Source organism: Vombatus ursinus, unplaced genomic scaffold (assembly GCF_900497805.2).
Source record: "Vombatus ursinus unplaced genomic scaffold, bare-nosed wombat genome assembly UNPS02005286.1, whole genome shotgun sequence".
Taxonomy (NCBI): domain Eukaryota; kingdom Metazoa; phylum Chordata; class Mammalia; order Diprotodontia; family Vombatidae; genus Vombatus; species Vombatus ursinus.
Genome location: NW_020945064.1, coordinates 8,982,511 through 9,005,912, shown reverse-complemented (window position 1 = coordinate 9,005,912; position 23,402 = coordinate 8,982,511). Strand labels below are relative to the sequence as shown.

General features: G+C 42.8%; 1 protein-coding gene across 1 annotated transcript in view; it reads left to right on the top strand.

The window, feature by feature from the left end:
• Positions 1-23,402, top strand: part of JPH3 (junctophilin 3) — a 191,426-nt gene that overhangs the window by 59,817 nt on the left and 108,207 nt on the right. Inside the window, exon 2 of the mRNA XM_027845741.1 lies at positions 687-1,464. Within this exon, the coding sequence (XP_027701542.1) occupies positions 687-1,464 (778 nt within the window). The remainder of the gene's footprint in view (positions 1-686; positions 1,465-23,402) is intronic.

The window sequence follows — 23,402 nt, the reverse complement described above, 5'->3', positions numbered from 1 at the left end:
GACATGGAAGTTTCTTCAAATGGTTTAATTGATTTTTTTTTTCCTTATGATTTGTCTGAATCCACCAGATCTGGGATTGTGTAAACCTTTGTGTTGGGGCTAACTTTAAGGAGAGGTCTTATTTTTGCAAGCGCAGGAAGCTACTTTTGCCTCTGAAAGAAACAAGGTCCAAGAGGACTAGCTAGGAAGGCCCTCCTTCTTCCCATCTTCTCTCCAGCCCATGCCTGCTGACCAAGGGATTTTCTTGTTCTTGGAGAGACCACTCATTAATCTGAGAGTAGCCCTTCTGGCACTCCAGCCTGTTACACTGTCGCCATCTTGGGCCAGTTCTCTGTTAGGGCCTTGAGCAAAGGTAGAGAATTTGGAATTCACTGAATGTGTTTGGGAGATAGGAAATAGACCAGTCTGGGTGGGGCAGCAAGTCCATGGATTGGCGCCATGCTGCAGAGGACCTTGACTGCCAAGTTAAGGAGTTTAGATTTTATCGTGTAGTCAATGGGGAGTAACTGAAGGTTTTTGAATAGAGTAATGAGAAGATAAAAGATCTTCCCCACTCTCTCCCTCATTCTTCTCTCTCCTAAAAGTTGGTCTCCTTATTGTAGAGGATTTTCTCCTGCCTTACCTTATGTTGTATCCTATGTAGTGTTGAAACAACAGCTTACTCATTTGTCTTCTGTCTTTCCCAGGGACTTACCAGGGTCAGTGGGTTGGTGGAATGCGCCAAGGCTATGGCGTCCGGCAGAGCGTCCCGTACGGCATGGCTGCGGTCATCAGGTCACCCCTGAGGACGTCCATCAACTCGCTGAGGAGTGAGCACACCAATGGCACAGCACTGCATCCAGATGCCTCATCTGCTGTGGCCGGCAGCCCTGCGGTGTCCCGGGGGGGCTTTGTCCTTGTGGCTCATAGCGATGCCGAGATCCTCAAGAGCAAGAAGAAGGGGCTTTTCCGGCGGTCCCTACTGAGTGGCTTGAAGCTGCGGAAGTCGGAATCTAAGAGTAGCCTGGCCAGCCAGAGGAGCAAGCAGAGTTCCTTCCGCAGCGAGGCTGGAATGAGCACGGTCAGCTCCACTGCCAGTGACATCAACTCCACCATCAGCCTTGGTGAGGGGGAGGCGGAGCTGTCTGTCATTGAGGATGACATCGATGCCACCACAACTGAGACCTATGTGGGGGAGTGGAAGAATGACAAGCGGTCTGGCTTTGGGCTGAGCCAGCGCTCAGATGGACTCAAGTACGAGGGGGAGTGGGCCAGCAATAAACGTCATGGCTATGGGTGCATGACCTTCCCGGATGGTACGAAGGAGGAGGGGAAATATAAGCAGAATATTCTGGTGAGCGGAAAACGCAAGAACCTGATTCCACTGAGGGCCAGCAAGATCCGGGAGAAAGTTGACCGCGCCGTCGAGGCTGCTGAACGAGCGGCCACTATCGCCAAGCAGAAAGCGGAGATTGCAGCTTCCAGGTAAGTGTGGTTTGGCCGTTGGGGGCTGGGGATCGGGTGGGGAGTGAGGCGTGGAGGATGGTGGTTGCAGAGAAACCTCCCAAAGCCTTTGGGAGATGGTTATCTCATGCCACCCGGCATGGTTAATACCTCCCCTGGGGAAGCCCGAGGAACAGAGGTCTGCTTGTTCTTGTGGATCCTGAAATTGTGTTTAGAGGTCTGAACAGCAGTGTATCCAGGACAAGAAGAGTATCCCTGGCCCTTCCTTCCTCCATCAAGGGTAAGTATATTCTGGTTGCCTAAACAGGGATGTCTCTTGGTTACGATTTTGTGATTTCCACTGAATCTTGATCCTTGAAAAAAGGGCCAAACAGTAGTTATTAGCAGAACATGCCATATGGAGGATAAGTGATTTCAGAGGGAAACAAAACAAAGAAAAGTCATCCAAACAAACAAGGCTCCAATCTAATTAAGTGCTAAGGTATGGGATCTAAAGGAGAGGTGCTGTCAGAGTTCAGAGAAGGAAATGATCACTGTGGGCCAGCCAGATTCGTCAAAGAAGGCTCCATGGCAGACCTCAGGTAGGACTTGACAATCAATAGACATTTATTAAAGGCTTTCACTGTGCTAAGCATTGAGGATACAAAGAAAGGCAAAAAACAGTCCCTGCCCTCAAGGAGCTTCCATTCTAATGGAGATACAGCCTATATTGGAAGATAGATAAGGCTAGACATAAGGGTAGAGAGAGGGCACTCTAGGATGGGGCTTAGTGTGAAGCAAAGACAGGGAGGTGGGAATGAACAGTGTGTCCAAGGAGAAATGAGGAGGTTGACCTGGCTGTAAGAGGAAGGTGAGTGCTGGAGAGCAGTGAAGTGAGAGGTAGAGTAGGTGGAGTGGGGCTAGATTGTGGAGGCCCTTGAAAGACCTGCAAAGGAATCTGGACTTTATTTTGTAGAGAGCTGATTTTTCAGAGAAGTTTATTGTGGCAGCCTATGTAATTGGTATGGGAAGGGGAAATATGGAAGACAAGAAGAGTCCCTAGAAAGTTGTAGTATTCTTGATCTGTTTTTTTTTTTTTGCAACATGGCTAACGTGGAAATATATTTTGCATGACTGTACATGTATAATCTATATCAAATTGCTTTTCTCCTCAAGGAGGGGAGGGGAAGGAGGGAAAGAACTTGGAACTCAGAATTTCAAAAAAAAATGAATGTTAAAAATTGTTTTTACATGTAATTGGAAAAAATATAATTTTTTTTAAAAAGAAAGCTGTAATATTCATCATCCACATAGGAGGGGATGAAGAGTTGGTTAATGTTTCTATATGACTATGTTGACCAAAGTAACAAAAACTTCTATATAGTAAAGAGTATGAGGTTTGGTTATTGAGTCAGAAAGAAAGGTGAAACATCTCAGAAAGGATAGTAGAGTGTCTTTCAGCAGCTGTAAGGGACTGGGGTCTCTAAAAGAAAGCCTTCTGAATCAGGGGAGGGGAAATGACATAGTTCTTATGGAAACAATTGGATGTAAATTTTATTTTTCATAATACCCAGCTAAACTGTTGATTAGAAATGAGGTGGAAACCGGAATTTAGAGGAAAACCAAAATAGGTAAAGATTTAGCTGGCAGAGAAACTGATAATTAGGGGAGAAAAGATACCTTGAAAGGATTCCACAAATAACGTGATTTTATCTTCATCCCACCGTATTGGGAGCATTGAGTAGAATAGCTGTGCCATGTGAATTGCTCTTTTCCTCTCTTCTTCTTTTTGCTCAGTCCATAGTTGAATTTCCTTAAGTTAAATGCACTATGGTGAGTGAATTCTTGGAAGTTAAATGTGGCATTTCCCTATGTGTCTGTAGTGGACCCTTCCCTTGAAGGCTCTGACTCACCAGGGCCATTGACCCTCCCACCATGGGCCCTAGCTTCATGGTCAGGTAAGTCTTAAATGAATAAAATGAATCCTTCTGGAATGATGGTGATCACTGTGCTTCTGGCTTCTGGCTGAGCCAACCTAGGGGAAAGACACAGTGGAAAGTAACCCTATGTTCTACTCAATCCCCAAGTGCCAAGGGCAAAAATATATGTATATATTATATATGTCCACACACATACATATGTGTGTGTGTATGTATATTCGTATGTATTTTCCTTAAGCTCTGAGCCAGACACTGGGGATTCAAAAAAGGTAAAAACAATCTCCAGTCTCAAGGAGGTCATATAGGCTAGAATGTCAGGAAGACCTGAGTTCAAATGTTGCCTCAGACAACTCTCTGTATGATCCTGGGCAAGTCCTTTAATTTTTCTCATCCTCAATTTCCTCATCTGTAAAATGGGGATAATAATAACACCCACCTCTCAGGGCTATTGTGAGAATCAACTGAAATAACATATGTATAGCACTTTGCAAATATTCACAAAGCACTAACTATTATTATTAGGAGAAAACATGAAAATAACTAGTCTGAGAAGAGAGGGAACTAGCATCTGGGGAGACTTCCTCCAGAATGGGGGATTTGATCTGAGTCTTGAAAGCTGGGAACCTAGGAATTAGAGATGGTGGAGGGGGGGCAGCCAGTGCAAAGGGATGATGGGAAAGGGAGTGTCCTGAATAGTCACGTTAGTAGATAAGTTGTTTTTTTATTCAGTCATTTTTCAGTCATGTCTGTCTCTTTGTAATTACATTTGGGTTTTTCTTGATGGAGATAATGCAGTGGTTTGCCATTTCCTTCTCCAGCTCATTTTGTAGATAAGGAAACTGAAATAAACAGGGTTAAATGACTTGCTTAGAGTCACAGAACTAGGAAGTGTCTGAGACCATATTTGAATTCAAGAAGATGAGCCTTCCTGACTCCAGGTCTGTTGTTTTATCCACTGTTCCATCTAGCTGCCTTAGTCAATAGGAGGAAAGTATAAAAAGATTCTTAAAGGTAGGAAGGGGCCAGGTTGTGAAGTGTTTTAAAAGCCCAACAGAGGATCTTATGTTTGATCTCGGAGCCACTGGAGTTTACTGAATGTGTGTGGGGTGAGAGTGGGGTGGTGGGGTGAGGGTGCCAATATAGTCAGTCCTTTGATTTAGAAAAATCACTTTGACATCTGAGTGCAGAATGGATTGGATTGGGGAGAGCCTTGAAGCAGGGAGAATAACTAGAAGGCTCTAGCAATAGTTCATTTGGGAGGTGCCAAAGCTCTGAGTTAGGGCAGCAGTAATGTCAGAGACGAAAAGGAGACATATAAAAGAGAGATCAGGAAGGTTAGAATGGACAAGATTTGACAATGGAGTAGATGTGGGACATGAGTGAGAGTGAGTAGTTGAGGTTTTGAACCATGAATGGGAAGATGGTAGTGCCCTCAACCATAATAGGGAAGTTCAGAAGAGGAGGAGACTTGGGGAGAAAAAGAATGAGAGATCTATCTTAGACAAGTTGAGTTTGAAACCGCTATAAGATTATCTGTTACAATTGGAGGTGTTTAGCTTGGAGAAGATTCGGGGGCGGGGGGGTGGGGTGTGTTGAGAGCTAGATTGTGTTTTAAGGGATGTTGTAAGTAAGGGCAAGCCTTGTTGGCCCCTAGGAGCAGGACTGGGAACAATGGAAGCTAAGGAGTTGTAGAGGGACAGATATTAGCTAATATAAGAGAACTCTTCCCAACAGGTAGAGCCATTCGCCTAAGGAAGGGGCCATCCAAAGAGAGAGTGAGTTCCCTGTCTCTGGTGGCTTTGGAGGGTGCCTGGCTGAGGAAATTTGGGTCCAGTTTGGACCAAATGCCCTCTGAGGTTGTTTCTAGCTCTGAGATTCAGCGATTCTCTGGCTATTATTGACTCCAGTTTTTCTGACGAGATAAGAGGGTTTACAATCATAGGATTCAGAGCTAGGAGGGCCCTTAGAACATAGATTTTTTTAAGTTGGAAAGAACCTGAGGCATCATCCTTTTTCACATGAGCAGATTGTGACCCAGAGAGGAAAAGGCCCTTGCTTCCCAGAAGGCATCTGAGGACACTCCTCAGCCCCAGGGACAAGCGTGTTCGTTAGAGGGGGCTCCAAAGGAGGGCCACCCAATGGGATGCTGGAGTCCTTTGCATAGCATCTGTGGTCTTGCCCCTGGTCCACCTCTCTGGAGGCCTGAAGCCCCCAGGAGAGGATGAGAATTTAATGCCTTCTCTTTTCTTAGGAACAGAAAAAGAGGCCTCACTTATCCTGAGCCTGCCTCACTTTTACATTGGGCACAAAGGGGCAGTGCCTTCAGGGAACATAAACACCCTGGTGGGACCTCTGAGGCTCAGTCGGACCCTGCCTCAGACATTTCCTTCCTCTGTGATCCTGGACCAGTCACTTCTCTCTCAGCCTCAGTTTCCTCATCTGTAAAATGAAGATCATAATAGCACCTCAAAGGGTTGTTGTGAGGATCCAAAAAGCTAAAGGTGTAAAGTGTTTTGCAAACCTTAGAGGACTTAGGATCATTGGATTCAGAGAAATAAGGGATCTAAGAACATAGATTTTTTTTTTAAGTTGGATAGGAACTGAGGCATCACCAGTTTTAACCCTCTTCTTTTCCACATGAACAGATTGTTAACCAGAGAGGGAAAGATACTTGCTAGCATCATATTAGTCATTATTCCTCAGACCAGGCAGGTGAGGTCAAGGGTACAAATAAACAAGATTTTCTAGGGCACCTTCTCTACACAGCTCCCCACATTCTGCAAAGTTACAAACAGACACATCCAAAACAGAATTCATCATTTTTCTCCCTAAACCCTCTCCTCCTCCTCCCCCCTTCCCTGTTCCTGTAGAGGGCAACACCATCTTCCCGGTCCCTCGGGCTCACAACCTAGGAGTCATCCTGGATCCCTGACTATCTCTTACCCCATGTCCAAGCTGTTGCCAAGGCCTGTTGGTTTTACCTTTGCATTATCTCTCAATCATGTCCCCTTCTGTCCCCCCCCTCCCCCCAGTGCAGACCCTTATCACCTCACGCCTGGACTGCTGCAATTGCTGCTGGTGGGTTCACCTGCCTCAAGTCTCTCCCCACTCCATCCATCCTCCATTTGGCCACTAAAGTGATTTTCCTAAAGTACTATCAAGTCACTCCCCCGCCCCAGTAAACTCCAGTGGCACCTTAACACCTCCGGGATCTGTTGTCTGTTTGGTATTCAAAGCCCTTCCTGACCTACCCCTCCCCCTATCTTTCTAGTCTTTTTACACCTCACTCTCCACCAAGTACTCTTTGATCCAGTAACACTTGTCTGCTTGCTGTTCCACAAACAAGTCACTACATTTCTTGGCTCCTGACATTTTCTGTCTGTTCCCAATGTCTGAAACACTCTCCCTCCTTGTCTCTGCCTCCTGACCTCCCTGGCTTCCCTTAAATCCCCAGTAAAATCCCACCTTCTACAGAAGCCTTTTCCAACCCCTTTTAATTCTAGTGCCTTCTGTCTCTTAATTACTTCTGATATTTCCTGTATGGAGCTTATCTGTGCGTATTTGTTTGCTTCTTGTCTGCTCCTTTAGGGCAGAGACTGTCTTTTGCCTCTCTTTGTATCCCAGCGCTTAGCATAGTGCCTGGCACATAGATGATGCTACGAAGCATGCATGCCTGTTTAGTCACTTGATTAAGCTGGGTCTGGGTAGTTAAGTCACCAGCACGGTCGTCATTGGGTATCTAGACACATGGGTGCTTCATGAAGACGTTGTGGATATAGCAGAACCTTCTGGGTTTCCTCATTTGCCTGTGCCAGTTTTTGGATTGGAGGGTGTAACAGTGGTAAATTTAAACATTATCTTTGAAATATTTCAGAAACATAAATACATTTTTTCCAACTTTATATCCAGAAACCAAATGCCATAAATACAAACCAGAGTAATGAGTGGATGTGGTGATGGGAACATTATGGATCCCTTGTAAATGTTTATTAGGTTCCCTGGGGGTATTGAAGATATGTTACACAGGCATGTGGGGATAAGAACTGGTCCTGTGATTTCAGTGGTACAGAAAACTGCCTCTCCCTGGGTAGGTCCAGAACGTTCTGCTATTTACAATGTTAGAGAATTGCCTAGAGACCTGGGAATTTAAGTAATTTGCACAGGTTCACAAAGCCAGTATGTGACAGAGGGGAGAACTTTAACCCAGCTCTTCTTTGGCTTCAAAGCCAGTCTCTCTCTTCATTCTGCCATGATTCCCCAGGTGTATAGATATGTATGTGCATATATTATAACTTATAAGATATACATACAATATATACACACATGTGCATACATGTATACAGATATGTACATGCATGTATGTATATATATATATAGTACCCCAAAAGTCATAGTGTAATTTTAAGCTTTTAATGACAGAAAGCTGCTCTAGTATATATTCCCTTGTGCAGAGTCTACTCCCCTCTTCACTTCTGCCTGTTAGAATCTCAGCTTCCTTTGAAGTTCAGCTCGGGCCATCTCCTTCGTGAGACCTTTCCTGTTCCCCCCTATACACTCACACTTGGTAGCGTTGCCTCTACAAATTGCCTGGTATTTGTTTTGTAACTATACTTGTATTTGTGTATTTTAAATCTATTTGCATATATTCATATGTGTACATATTATATCTCCTATTAGATCGTAAACTCCTTGATGGTGAGGACCATTTGGAGGTTTTTTTGGTCCTTATATCCTCAGCACCTAGTAGGGGACTGAGTGTATCATAGGCTTCTGCTGAGTGCTTGTTGATCGATGGGTTAATTGGTTAATTGATGTGTAGATAGATGCTCGGGAGGGGGGATAACAGCCGTATGGCAGTGGAGAATCCTGGGGTGTGTTTGAGCAGACCAAAACCATGCATCGCAAAGAATTATGAAAGAGAAGTAGAGTAGAAGACATCTTTGAAAGAAATATGGGAATGGAAGAGATGAGCTGGTCACCTGGTGAGAGGGAAAGACCCGTGGACAGACTGGGAATGTCAAGAGAAAGTGAGGAAGTCCCCCAGCAGATTGCGTGGCCCTCCTGTGGTGAACTTAACGGGATGTGAGGACAAGAGTCATTCAAGAGAATTCTGAAAGACTTGTCATGAAAAATGCTATCCACCTCCAAAGAAAAACCTGATGGAGGCATGGATGGGTGTGATTGCATCGCTGGACAGAACACCTATAGCGATGAGATCAGAGATTCAATTAGGTATTTGAGTAGATAATAATAGCAATAGCATAGCTCTTTAAAGTTTGCAAAGTGCCTTAATAATCTCATATGATCCTAATACCAACTCTGTGAGGTAGCTACAACTATTATCGTCATTTTGCAGATGGGGAAACTGAGACAGGGAGCAGGTAAATGATATACCCGGGGTCATGTGGCCAGTGAGTGAGGCCAGATTTAAACTCAGGTATTCCTGATTCTAGGTTCAATATTCTGTCCACTGTGTCACCTAGCCTCCCAGATATATTAATATCTTGTAGATATTTCATTTCTTCACTGGATCTGTGGTCTTGTCAGTATGGGCACTCCCTTCAGTGGTGTACCTCCTTGTTCTGTCTAGCTCTTATTTGTTTTTTCTCTGAAATCTTCCACCCACTGTGTTAGAGGTCTCTTCATGTCCCAGTGCAGCACATGGGCTTGCTCTTTTATATGGCCGTATCTTTTTCATATATCTCACTATGGATATAGTACACAGCATAAAAACAAATCTGTGTCCATCTGTCGTCTGTCATCTGTCCATTTATCCATTTCTCTCTCTTTTATATCTAAGTAGCCTCTAACTTGAAGATAATCCACATATACAAATGACCACCTGGCTGAGATTCAAGGATTCTGAACCCTGGAGACCCTGGGGTCCAGGGGCAGGGGCACCAAGGTATGGGGCAGAGTCCAGAAGGGGAGGTGAGAAGGAGCCAAAAACAAATTTCACCGATTTCAAAATCCCGTCAACTTTCATGGATTCAATTCTCATCTTGATGCAGATAATTCTTCATTTCTATTTATCCATCCCTAACTTCTCTTCTGACCTCCAGGCTCACGTCATCAATTGCTTCTCAGACATCTCAAACTGCATGTCTCATAGTCATCTTGAAGTCAACATGTCCAAAACAGAACTCATTATCTTTTCCCCCAAACTCTCCCCTCATCCCAACACCACCATCCAATCAAGTCATCCTTGACTGCCCCTTCCTTTATCTCATATATCCAATCTATTGCCAAATCTTACTGTTCTTACCTCCATGACATCTCTTGGATAGGTCCCATTCTCTCTCTCTCTCTTTTTTTTTTTGGCTAGGCAATGGGGTTAAGTGACTTGCCCAGGGTCACACAGCTAGTAAGTGTTATGTGTCTGAGGCTGGATTTGAACTCGGGTCTTCCTGAATCCAGGGCTGGTGCTTTATCCTCTGCGCCACCTAGCAGCACCCCCATAGGTCCCATTCTCTTCACTGATAGAGCTATTACCCTGGTGCAGGCTTTCATCACCTCTTACCTAGACCAGTACAAAAACCTGATGGTTGGTCTGCCTTCCGTGAGTCTCTCCACACTTCAGTATAACCTTCATTTAACCGCCAAAATATTCTCCCCTCACCCCCCACAATAAGCTTCAGTAGCTCTCTGTTCCCTCAAGGATCGAAAGAAAATCCTATTTTTCATTTAAAGAACTTCACAACTTGGCCCATTCTTGTCTTTTCAGTCTTACATCCCTCTGTATACACTCACGGATCCATTGACTCTGGCCGCCTTGCTATCCTCATACCTGACACTCCCATCTCCCAACTCCATGCCTTTTCATTGGCTTTCACACATGACTGAGATGTTCTTTTTCCTCACTTCTGACTCCTGGCTTCCTTCACAACTCAGTTCAAATCCTACTTTCTGCAGGATGCCTTTCTAGGTCTATCCCATTGCTAGAGCCTTCCCTCTGAGAATGTCTTTGATTTACAGTGTGCGTATGCACATACACATAAATTTATATACATATATACATTGTGGGTATGCATATAAACACACATACATGTATATTCTGCATGCACATAGTTCTTTGCATGTAATGTCCCCATTAGAATATGGGCTTCTTGAGGGACTGTTTTGTCTCTTTCTATGGATCCCCAGCATTTAGGACAATTCCTGGTATACAGTAAGAGCATAATAGATGGCTGTTAGCTGATTTTTTCATAGGATTGTTCCCTGGCTCCTACAAAGGAGATCAAATACTCCATGGAACTCCTTACTTTGGGGTTCATTAGAATTCAGGTGAGTTTATCCATATAGTTCAGTTACATCATGGGTTAAATATGCTTTTTTTAGTAGTAGGCTAGGAACCCAACCATATAATGTCATTTCTACATGGAAATGTGTTTGCAGGCCTTACAAATGAACTTTGAGAGCATGAGCCATTTGTCAGCAGGAGACTTTCTGTGTATATTTAAGGCTCTTTTGATGGATTTGTGATTTCATCAATCAATAAGCATTTATTAAGCATCTATTATGTACCAGGCACTGTGCTAGGTGATGAAGCTATAGATACAAACTCAACTAATTTATATTCTGTAGTGTGGGCACTTTTTCTAAAGATATAGATCACAAGGCATCCGTGCCTACTCATTTTGTATGACACATCTATTATCTAATTAGTTTACCATGTCATCATTTCATCATTCTTATTTTTAAAAATTCTTCGTATTTGACCTTTATTGAGCAATAACAATTATTCTATTTCATTTCTATATCATAATTTAATTTTCTAGTTATTGAGCATTTCATTTGTTTCCAGGTTTTTTTTTTCTATTAGGGGCTAGTGCCGGTGTTAATACTTTTTGCAGAAATTTTTTTTCCCTTCGTCAATAATATGTTTAAAGTACCCACCTCCTGGGGGCAGCTGGGTGGTATGATGGATAGAGCACTGGTCCTGGAGTCAGGAATACCTGAATTAAAATCTGGCCTCAGACACTTACTACCTGTGTGACCCTGGGCAAGTCACTTAACCTTGTTTGCCTCAGTTTCCTCATTTGTAAAATGAGCTGGAGAAGATACATCAGTATCTTTGCCAAGAAAACCCCAATTTGTATCACCAAGGTCGGATACAACCTGAAATGACTGAATAACAAATCCACCTCCTGGGGGCTCACAGGATCGAAGGGCAGGGATATGTTTGTAATTCTCATCATATAATTCTATACTGCTTTTCCAAAAGATTGAACCAGTTCATATTTCCACTAGCTGTAGATTAGCACGTGTCAGTTTTTCCACTGACATGGAAGCTCTGAATTTTATCATCTTTTATTATCTTTGTCTATTTTATGGGTGTAAGGTCTCAGGATTGCTATAATTTGCATTTCCCTGATTACTGGATAATTTGAACACTTTTTCATCTAGTTATTTGGCAATTTGTAGGTCAGTCAGCAGACATTTATTGAGCACCTACCATGTGCCACATACTATGCTAAGTGCTGGGGATACAAAGAAAGGCAAAAGTAGTCTCTGCTCTCAAAGAGATATTTTTATTTCTTCTTTTAAGAATTGCCTCTATATCCTTTGACCAGTTAACTTTGAGAAGAAGGCTCTTGCTCTTATAAATTTATATCAATTCCTTGACAATTTTGTGTGTCAGGGCATTATCAGAAAATGCTTAATGCAAAGATTTTCCCCAGTCCATATTTTACATTATAATTCTAGATGCATTCCTTTCAGCTGTAAAAGATATAGGGATAGGGACTGGACTGGATCAGTGATTTCATTTGGTACAGCGAACTCCCATATGTGGAAACTCCCTCCACCAATGCAGGTTGTTATCTTCTCTGCAATTTATATAGTCTTAGACTTTCCCAAGACACTGAGAGATTAAGTGATTGGCTTGGGGACATGCCAGTATGTATCCAAAGTGAGACTTTCCCCAGGTCTTCCTGACTCTGAGACTAACTACCCATCCTCTTCTGTCTATGTGCTTCTGATAGAGGAGGGAGGAATGTTTCATGATTTGTTTTCTGGCACCAGAATTGGTCATTGCCCTTAACATGAGTTTAGCTGTCTTTTTTTTTCCCGCTTTGGACACGAGATGGATTTTTATAGATGTATACAGCAATTGCAACATAATACCCATGGTTGGGCATCTTTTCCAGGTAATGGAGAGTTGGGAAAAAGCTCAGCTTGTACCATTCAGATTGGAAGCTCTCATCCCCATGTACTATGGTAACTGGTGGTGCAGTGGATAGAGCACTGGGCCTAGAGTCAGGAAGACCTGAGTTCAAATCCAGCCTCAGACATTTCCTAGTTGTATGACCCTGAGGAAGTCACTTCACTTGTATGCCTCAGTTTCTTCAACTGTAAAATGGAGATTATAATAGCACCTACCTCTCAGGGCTGTTGTGAGAAACAAATAAGAATTTTTCTAAAAAGTGTTCAGCGCATAGTAGGTGTTATAAAAATGCATATTCCCTTTGCTTCTCCATTTACTACTCTAATTCTAGTTAGTCCCTGGGTGAGTTCTAGAGTAGCATAAGCCACAATCCTGGATAAACATAGACCCCTGTGAGTACCCTTACTCACCATAGTTGTGGCACAAGGAGAGGATGGAAAGAGCCAGGACTAAATGATGCATCCCATCATCCTACCCCAACCAATTGCACCGCAGTCAGGCTGGAGTCATCCAAGATACGCTAGTCACCTTTATACTAGTCAATTCCTTTCAGTTAAGTATGAGGCAGCTAGGTGGCGCAGTGCTTAGAGTGCCAGGCCTAGAGTCAGGAAGACCTGAGTTCAAATCCAGCCTGAAACATTGACTAGCTGTATGACCCTGGGCAAGTCACTTAACCCTGTTTGCCTCAGTTTCCTCATCTGCAAAATGAACTAGAGAAAGAAATAGCAAACCACTCGAGTATCTTTGTCAAGAAAACTTCAAATAGGGTCATGAAGAGTCAGAAATGACTGAAAAAATGACTGAAAAATGACTGAACAACAACAAAGTGCCAGTTCACTTAGTCATCCTTTGGTTCACTTGCTTCTCTCTTCTTGGTAGGACACATCTCTCATGGAACCTCCCAGCATTTGTTCTTTCTCTGTGTTGGGGCCCCATAATGCCTCATTCTCCTAATAATAGATCCATTAATAATGAATCCATCAATAAGCATTCATTAAGTCCTTACTAAGGTGAGCTATCAAAGTCTACCTTCTGTCTGCTCTGTGTTTATCTTGTATTTGCTGATTTATTTGCATGTTGTCTCCCCTATGAGAATAAAAGCTACTTGAATATAGAGACTATTTTGGCTATTTTAATTGTACCCTTAGCATTTGGTATGATGCCTGGCGCAAAGTAAATGCTTAATAAATATTCATGATTGAGTGATTGCCAGGGACTGTGGGATACAAATGTAAAATCGAGACAGTCTCTGCCCTCAAAGAGCTTACGTTCTACTGGGGAGATATAGTAGCCACACAGAAGCACTTTTCTCCTAGCAGCTTTCTGAGGTGGATAGTAGAGAAGTAAATACATTTTCATTTATAAGCTTTAATAGCTTGAAACTTTGCCAAGATTTTTGGAATGCCCTGTATATTCAGAATGAACCCAAGGAGATTGGGGCAGGGTACTAACAATTGGGGTGGGTGGCTGGGGTGAAGAAAGGCATATTGTCTACGGGGAACAGCAAGCAAACTAGTTTGGTTATAATGTGTAGTTCATGGGGTGGGGCGGGAGGAGAGATTTAATATATGATTTGTCGGTAGCAATGAGCTGGGCCCACACTGTGGAGGGCCCTAGATGCCAAAGATATTGGTATTTTATTCTAGAGGCAATAGGGAGTCTCTGAAGGTTCTTAAAAATAGGTCTAGTTATACCAATATGGCCACCATGTGGAGGATGGATTGGAGAGGGGAAAGATAGATTCTGGGAGACTGATTAGGAGATTATTGCAGTTGAACAGACAGATTTGAGGAATCTTTGTGTAGCCTGCTAACTTAGAAGCTGCTCGAGGGATCAAGAAGAAAGACAGAAGAGGATTACACTGAGTAGGAGCCTCAGTTGACTTGCTGAAATATCCCATCAATCCAAGAGTACAATACTGAGATGTCTTCTGTTTTCTCAATGGGCTTGACATTAAAAAAAAAAAAAATTCAAGTCATCCACAGAAGCAACCCTCACAGACTAGTGGTTAGTTTCCAGAAGGAAAACCTGGACCCTTCTTTGAGAAGACCTGAGGCTCCCTCCCTCATTTGAAGTGTAACTGAGCCTTCGTGGCCCGGTTTATAACCCAAGTGTCTCTCTGTTGGGATGGTGGATGATTGGTGTAGCTGATAGGATTGCAAACAAAGGAAAGAAGTTAGCTAAAGGATTCTGGAGCTTTCCTTTTGTCCATAGTTGGTTTCATAATAATAAATACCTAATATTTTATAATATTATATAATAACAAGTATTATATAATTATAATCATGATAATCTAAATGAAACGAATGAAATTTAAACATTTCTAAAAATAAAATAATAAAAATAAGGACAGTTTCATTATAAATCCTTCAGGCCAAAGCAGCAGGTCTGGAATGATGGCAGAAAAAAAGATCTGATGAGGCTACAGGGTAACTATTCAAATCCTAGCTGTGCTACTTATTATCAGTGTGACCTTGGACACTTAACATCTTTGGGCCTCGGTTTCCTCATTTACAAAATGAAGGGATTGTGTGAGAGGAGTTGTGTCAAATTTAAATCAAAATGGGGACCACTAAACCATATATAAGTATCCTTGTGTGTGACATGTTGACTTAGAATCGACGTAGAATTTCTAATTGACTTAGAAAACCGCAAATCAATACCTTCTATGTTTTATTTTGTATTTTGTTAAACGTTTCCCAATGATATTTTAGTCTGTTTTAGGCAGCATCCAGGAATGTTGTGGGCTATAGCATCATTGCCACGTCTGGACCAGAAAGCCTTCAAAGTCCATACCCCTCCTTCCTCCCCGTCCTGTTCATCTCTAAATCTTTGAATCTGTGACCCTCATTAGAAAGGCCGGTGGCAAAATTGTGCCACAGTCCCGTGAGTCTTGGGTCCTATGACATAGAACAATGGAAATCATGTTGGTTGTGAAGCCAGGTGTCCTTGGTTCAAATCTCAGCTGTGATATTTATTTCTTGTGTGACCATAGGCAGGTCACTTAACCACTCTGGATCTGTTTGTTGTTGTTCAGTTATTTTCAGTAGTGTCTGATTCTTTGTGATCTCATTTGGGATTTTCTTGGCAAAGATACTGGAGCCGTTTGCCATTTCCTTCTCCAGTTCATTTTATAGATGAGGAAACTGAGGCAAACAGGGTTAGGTCACTTGCTCAGGGTCACACAGCTAGTAAGTATCTGAGGCCAGATCTGAACTCAGGAAGATGAGTCTTCCTGACCAGAGGCCAGGCACTCTATACCCTGAGCCACCTACCTGCCCTGGGTCTCTATTTCCTCATCTATAAAAAAAAGTAAGAGATCGGGTGGGATGACTTCTAGACTCCTATGTAGCTGTAAATCTATGGTCTGGTGAAGCAGGGGACCACCAAAATAGCAAAGCAACATAGAAGTCTTTGTAAAATGCTTTTCTCATGGCAATGATGTGATGTAGGTAGTGTAAGTATTATCATTTCCTTTTTGCATATTAGTAAATTGAGACTTGGAGGGGTTAAGTTCCTTACTCAGACTCTCTGAGCCAGTAAGTGTATTAGAGCCTGAATTTGAACTCAGATTCATTCAACTCCATGACCAGAACTCTTTGCCCTATGTTATTTTAAGTTTTGGGCCACTGTATTCTTGCTTAGTTTTAAAAGTTTATTTGCTGCCTTTTGTATTTCACACCGTAGTTATTTCCCAATAATACTCTGCCCCCCAGCCCCGAAAAATAAAGAAAAAGTTGACATTACAACAATGTCTGATGATTCAGCATTCCATACTCATGAGCCCCCACCTCTGTCTCCCAGAGAAAGGGAAATATAGTTCATGAACTGTTCTCCAGGACAAAGGACAAATGGTATTTAGGACTGAGGTTCATTAATAGGGACAGAATCTAATCAGAATGAACGTTCTGCTTACATTGGTGGGCTCATCGCCAAGCAGGGCAATGGTAGAAACAAAGAGAATTGTGTAAGCTGTGAATGCATTGTTGAGATAGACTCCACCCTACTTAAAGCTTGCTCAGTAGTCATACAGGATACTTCCCAGAAGGCTGAAAACAGCCTGGATGACATAAGAGTAACTCAGCAGGGAACAAAATTGGGAGAATTATGCCTGGCACACAATAGGAGCCTAATAAATGCTGATTGATTGCTTGATGGTATGTGTATGTGGCAGGGAGGGGTACAGATCTGTGGTCTTGGCTGTAGTGACTTTCTTAAAAGATCCCACCTTACCTAGTGTTTGGCAAAAGCATGTTTGAATCTGAGAAACAGTCAGGAGTGGGGCATTCTTTTCTAGTTAGGGCTCACTTTATTGTATTAGGAGCCATCTCTTGGGTAAACTCATGATCAAGGCAGTCATCAACCCCATCCTGCCGAGAGAGGGTAGTGGTAACTATCCTATGTGTGTGTGTGTATGGGGGGGTGTCGTGCTTATATCCACAGTGCCTAGCACAGTGCACAATAGCACATAGTAGGTGCTTAATAAATACTTACTGGTGGGTTGATTGACTACCCTGTGTGCCATTGAAAAGTACCCTGCAATTCAGGGTACAAATTGAGTAAGGTAATTTTTGGACATGGGCAGTGTGGGAATCTTTTTTGCTTGTTTTTGCCTATTTGTTATGAAGGTTTTCTTTTTGCCTTTCTTTTCTCAATTTGAGTGGGGATGGGAGGGAGAGAAAATAGATTTTTATTGATTGAAAAAATTAAATTAAAAAAAAAGAATTTTGCCCTTCACACCACCTTTAGGATATATACTGTGAGTTGCTAACCTATGCCTAGGACTATGTTTTCATATTCATCCTAGAATAATTTAGTTGATAACTGGAATAATGTGAATGCCATTTTTCCCTGGAGAAGGGAATCATGAGATTTAGAACTGGAAGGTATCTAGTTTTGTAGGTAGATACAGTCAGGTGGTATAGACCTGGACTCTGAGTCAGGAAGACCTGGATAGAAAATTGGCTTCCAACTCGAATTGTTGTCTTCCCTTCCCAGATTGATTTTTTTTTAACTAGGTAAAAGAGGCCATTCTTTGCCTAATTTCTTACCTGGCCTTAATCACTGAATGGGCATTTTCTCGGACAAACTGAGACCTGGGAAAGACCTTCGCTTAAAAAGGTCAAGGTCTACCACTGCATCAGAATCCATCTCTAGTCATCTGATCTATGTCTCACCACTGGGCCCAGATGGCTCCAGAGAAGAGAGTGAGGCTGGTAACTTTGCACAGCCCCTCCCTCCCTCACTTAAATCCTATTCACTTGCAAGTCATGACGTCATCTTCCTGATGTCATGGTCCTCTTCAAGAATGAAGGACAAACAACAACAATGACCCTAGTCAAGTCACTTAACTTCTCTCTGTCTGCCTCAGTTTCCTTGCCTGTAAAATGGAGATAATAATGGCACCTACTGCATGAGTTGTTATAAGGATAAAATAAGATTTGTAAAGTGCTTTGCATGTAAACCTTAAAGCACTATATAAAAACTACTAATATTTATTATTATTATTATTAATGAGATATTTATAAATGAGAGGAATGCTGAGGGACTTAGGGAATTTAGGATCACAGATTTAGACCTGAGATCATCCAGTCCAACTCCTTTATTTTAGAGATGGGGAAGCTGAGTTTCAGATCTAACTGGCCTAGGTCACACATTGAGTGGCAGTTAAGACTCAAGCCTAGGTTTGTTGTACAGTTGTGTCTGACTCTTCATGACTGCATTTGGGGTTTTTGTGGCAGAGATACTAGAGCCATTTTTTTCCTCCAGCTCATTTTACAGATGAGGAAACGGAGGCAAACAGGGTTAATTGGCTTGCTCAAAGTCACACAGCTAGGAAGTGTCTGAGGCCAGATTTGAACTCAGGAAAATGAGTCTTCATGGTTCCCAGCCCAGTGCTCTATCCACTATGGTGCCACCTAGCTGCCCTCACTTTCAAAATAAAGTCTATTTGGGAAGAGTGACCAAGATCCTGGGGCATGAAAGGACTGAGGAGGTCCCCGTGGGGCTCTCTCTACCCAAGGAGGAAGAGCCTCTGCTCATTTCCCTCCCGTATTTCCAAAAGGCTGTATGTCTATTTTTAGAAGCAGCTTTACCTTTTACTCACTGCAGACCCAGCGTCCTTCTTTGTGTGGATTATTCTCACTGTAAATTATTGATCTGTAGTGTGCTGGGCTTTGAAGCTGCAGTCTGCCTTCTTGCTTGGTCTTGCTCTAACCTGGCCTGGGCGACTGAAGAAGTCTATACTTGACTTTTGGGGAACCTGCCTAAGGTTCTGGGATAGATGGACTTGGTAAGGCATTTTTGGGGAGTGGAGGCAGCAGCAAGCTGAGAAAAGCAGACCTTGACTAGGACTGTTGGAGTTCTGTTATTGAGTTGTGTCTTTCTAGGTTCAGGAACCTCATCCGCTGAGATACCTTGGTTGAGTGTATGGCATTCCCCACTTCCCACCATGCTTTTCTCATATCTGCAAGAGGATAGAGATGGAGCTCAGGACTGGGCTTGTGTTTTCATTGGGCATCATTAACATGGGCATCATTAAAATAATAGGCAAGAGGCATTGTGGTCTAGTGAATAGACAACTGGCCTCTGAATTAAGAAGATCTGGGTTCAAATCCTACCTGTGCTGTATGACCCTGGGCAAGTCGCTCCTCTGGGCAACTCTCTAAGACTGTAAGTTGTAGGGAAGGTGCTGACCTGCCTTGGTAGAGGGAGTTTCCTCATATGTTGTTGTTTTCAGTTGTGTCCAACTTTCCATGACCCCGTTTGGGGTTTTCTTGGCAAAGACAGGAAACTGAGACAAGCAGGGTTAAGTGACTTGCCCAGGGTCACACAGCTAGTAAGTATCTGAGGCCAGATTTGAACTCAGGAAAATGAGCCTTCCTGACTCCAGGTCAAGTGCTCTGTGCAATATGGTGCCACCTAGCTGCTCTCTTCCTCATCTGAGTGCTCCCTACATCAATGAAATCACAGGTGCTCTCCTTATCCCTTATAACAGCTGACATTTATCTAGTGCTTTTACAAAGGTTTAAGAGGCCACAACGATCCACCATGATTTTGGAGGATCAATAATGAAACAAGCTCCCCACCCACTGACAGAGAGGTGGTGATGGACTCAAGACGTAGACCGAGACACACGTTTTTGGTCATGGCCAATGTGGGAATTAGTTTTGTTTGACTATTCTCATTGCTACAAGTGTGTTTGGTGTTTTTTGTTTGGTTGGTTTTCCTCTAATGTGAGGGGGGCAGGGAAGGGGAAATGTTTGGTAGCTGAAAAAAATGTAATGAAAGGTTTGCAAGGTGCTCTGTAGACATTATAGCCCATACCTAGCACCTGGAATACAGCAGACACCTAATAAATACATTTGGATTGATTGGTCATCACCTTTGAGCCGCGTTACTCTTTATAGCTCTAGGTAATGTCGTCTTCATTTTGCAGAATGAGTTTTCCAGAACGCCAGTCCAGTGAGTGCTGGACTGCCCCCTCTCCACTGCACCAGGATGCCAGCCTTGGCCTGCTGCCATCTTGCAGCCATGCTTTCAGGCCCTGTAGATGTGGCAGTGTGCTCCGCTCTTAGGAAGACAGACTCTCTCGCACCCAGGGTGTTATTGTGGCTTCCTGCCTTGTGGGCTGCATGATGAGAAAGGCCTCTTTGTGGGAGCCTCGGCCATCTGTTCTCCCTCTGCACTCACAACAGGAGAAGAAACAGAATAGGAGGGGCTGACTTTGGGAAGGGATTCCTGGGAAGTCAGACAGTTCAGGTCCAAGGGATAGGGGTTCGGAGAGGCATGGGCTGCTAAGAGGGGACATGGACAGAGGGGAAATTTCTTCTCCCATTGTCTCTTACCCTGTTTCAGTCCCATGCTTTGGGGAGGCTGATGAGTGTCCCAGGAGGTGGCAAGGCAGCCCTTAGTTGGGGTCTCTTTTGAGCTTTCTATGCTGCCGCCTTTCCTCATGGAGAGAAGGCTGCGGGCTGCCGGGCAGCCTCTGGACTCAAGCCTTCCTTCCCACACCTCTGCTGTCTCTTTCCTTTCCCCCGTGTGGTCTTGCCCTTGCTGACGGGGTCAGGAGATACAGGCTGTCTCCTGTGATTAGGATCAGCGCCCGCTTCTCTCTTGCCCTTATATCAAACCGGGCCACTTGTCAGACTGGGTAACACGGGGTGCCTCTGACTCATCCTACAAGCAGCTTTTCCACCTCTTGCTTGGGAAAAATTCTTTGAATGACAAGGGCTCTTGAGAAGCAGCCCTGGGCTGAGATGCACGTTCTGGAGACACCTGCTCTGAGAGTCATGGGGCCTGGAAGTGACTCAGAGAAGTCATTCAATCCAGCCTCCTGCTGTTAGGCACGATCCTGCTTCAAACAACTCAGAGTCAATTATGGGCTTGTTTATTTTTTTAAAATGTTTTTATTGATATCATTTTTTCCTAAATCACCTTCACTCCTGAATACGTCCCTCCCCTTACCATTACCCAGCTAGCCAATCTTTGTCACAAATAATAAAAAAAAGAAAGGAAAAACGTAGTTTAGCAAAACCCCAAATGACATATCGCTTATGTCCGATAATGTATGCAGTAGTCCACACACACAGTTCCTCAACTTGTACACAAGGTTACAGATGCATTTTTTCAATTCTGGTTTTTTTTTTTTTGCCTTTCTTTCTATCCCCAGCACGTAACCCACAGGACCCAGCACATAGTAGGTCCTTAATAAATGCCTATTGACTTGACTTCTCTGGGCCCCAACTGCATCATTATAATTACATAGTATCATCCAGTTTCTTTTTCTTGTGGTTCTTTCTGTTTACATTGTTATAGTCAATGGATATATTGTTTTCCTAGTTCTGATTACTTCACTCCACATCAATTCATATATGTTTTTCCATGCTTTTCTGATTTCTTCAGTTTCATCATTTCTTATGGGATAGTTATAATCAATTATGCTCACTTGCAAGATTTGGTTTATCTCTGCATCAGTGGGTATTTAATAGTGACAATAATAGCTCTCATTTATAGATAGCATTTTAAATTTTACAAAACACTTTACACATATTATTTGATGATCCCAACGACTCAGTGAGGTAAGTACTATTATTACTTCCATTTGACAGAACAGGAAGCTGAGGCTGAAATGCGAAGTGATTTGCCTTGTAGCTCAAAATCATCTAGGCAGGATTCAAACCATCATCTTCCTGACTTCAGTGCTGTATCCAGTGGGCCACCTACCTGTTTCAGCTACCTCATTTGCTTTGTTTTTAAGCTCTTTATTATCACAAAAAGTGCTACTATAATTAGTTTGGTTTGTGGAAAATTTTTATTTATTTTAACTTTCACCTCTTTGGCATATAGGCCTACCAGTGATATTTTGGGGAGAGAAGGTTTAGACACTGTAGCCACTTTTTAAAAAAGCATAATTCCTAAGTTAGTTAGGTTTGTAAAAGACCACAGAGATATTCAAGGTACATGAGATGTTCTATTCTAAGTACTCCCATTATCTTGCCAAATAGAATTTAGATTCCCTTAGGGCAGGCATTGTTGTTTATTGAATGGAATTTAATAACTATTTCATAGGGAAAGTTCCCTTAAATCAAACCCACATCCCTTACTATGTAACTTAAACATGTTCTCTCTCTGTCTTAATCCAGACAGGGCTAGACAAAAGCAAGGTTTTAACCTTAGAACCCCAGCATCTCAAGGCTCTCCTCTGCACCTTTTTAGGTGTCGGAGAAAGAGGCCTAGATTTGGAGTCAGAGGACTTGAATTGATTTATTATTGGTGTCATCTTAGATAAGTCATTTACATTTTCTGTGCCTCAGTTTCTCCATCTGTAAAATTGGGTGGAAGCCTTCTAAATATCCTTCCAGCTCCCTGACCATGGGCATATCATGGATTGCTTCATCTCTCTTAGTCTCAGTTTCCTGATAGGAGGACGATAATTGCAGTTACCTCCCAGGATTATTGTATCGCTCAAATGAGATAATATTTATAAAGCTCTTTGCAAACCTTAAATCACTACACAAATGCTAACTGTTTTTAAAAACTATGAGCTAGACAGATTTTATCTTTGGAAAGCCATCTCATCTCTCCACCAGTGTATTTATCTTCTCTCTCAGGTCCTACTACCCTTCCCTCTCCCCTACCTGGGGTCTCTCTTAGACAATCAGAGCTCACTTGAGTTGGAAATCTTCCACCACACTCATGGATCAGCTATTTGCCAATCAATACGCACCCAATTTGTTTCTAGTTCTTTGCCACTAAGAAGTGAGGAAGGACCTGAGACCCAGAAAAGCGAAGTGATTTACTGAAAGTCACATATCAAGGCAGCTGGGAGCTGCAGTGGATAGAGCACTGGGCCTGAAGTCAGAAAGACCTGAATTCAAATCTGGCTTCAGACACTTACTAGCTGTGTGACCCTAGGCAAGTCATTTACCTTTGATCTGTATGATTTTTCTTATCTGTAAAATGGGGGATAATAAGAGCAATACCTCCCAGGAGTGTTGTGAGGATGAGTTAACATTTATAAAGCATTTTGTAAATCTTAAAATGCTACAAATATGCTAGTTATTATTATTATTAATTATAACCTAAATCTCCAGGCTCCTTCCTTATCCTGTGCTCTCTTCACCACCCAAGCTGACTGAGGTTATATTCTAAGACTGAATTAAGGAATAGTTGAGTTAAGAGAGGAAGTTTCCTCACTGGGAGGAACTTGTTGTTTAGACATGCCCTACTCTTCTTGACCCTGTGGTCCATACTGTCCATAGGGTTTTCTTGGCAAAGATAAGTGGAGCGGTTTGCCCTTTCCTTCTCTAGTAGATTAAGGCAAACAGAGGTTAAGTGACTTGCCCAGGGTTACACAGCTTTTAAGTGTCTGA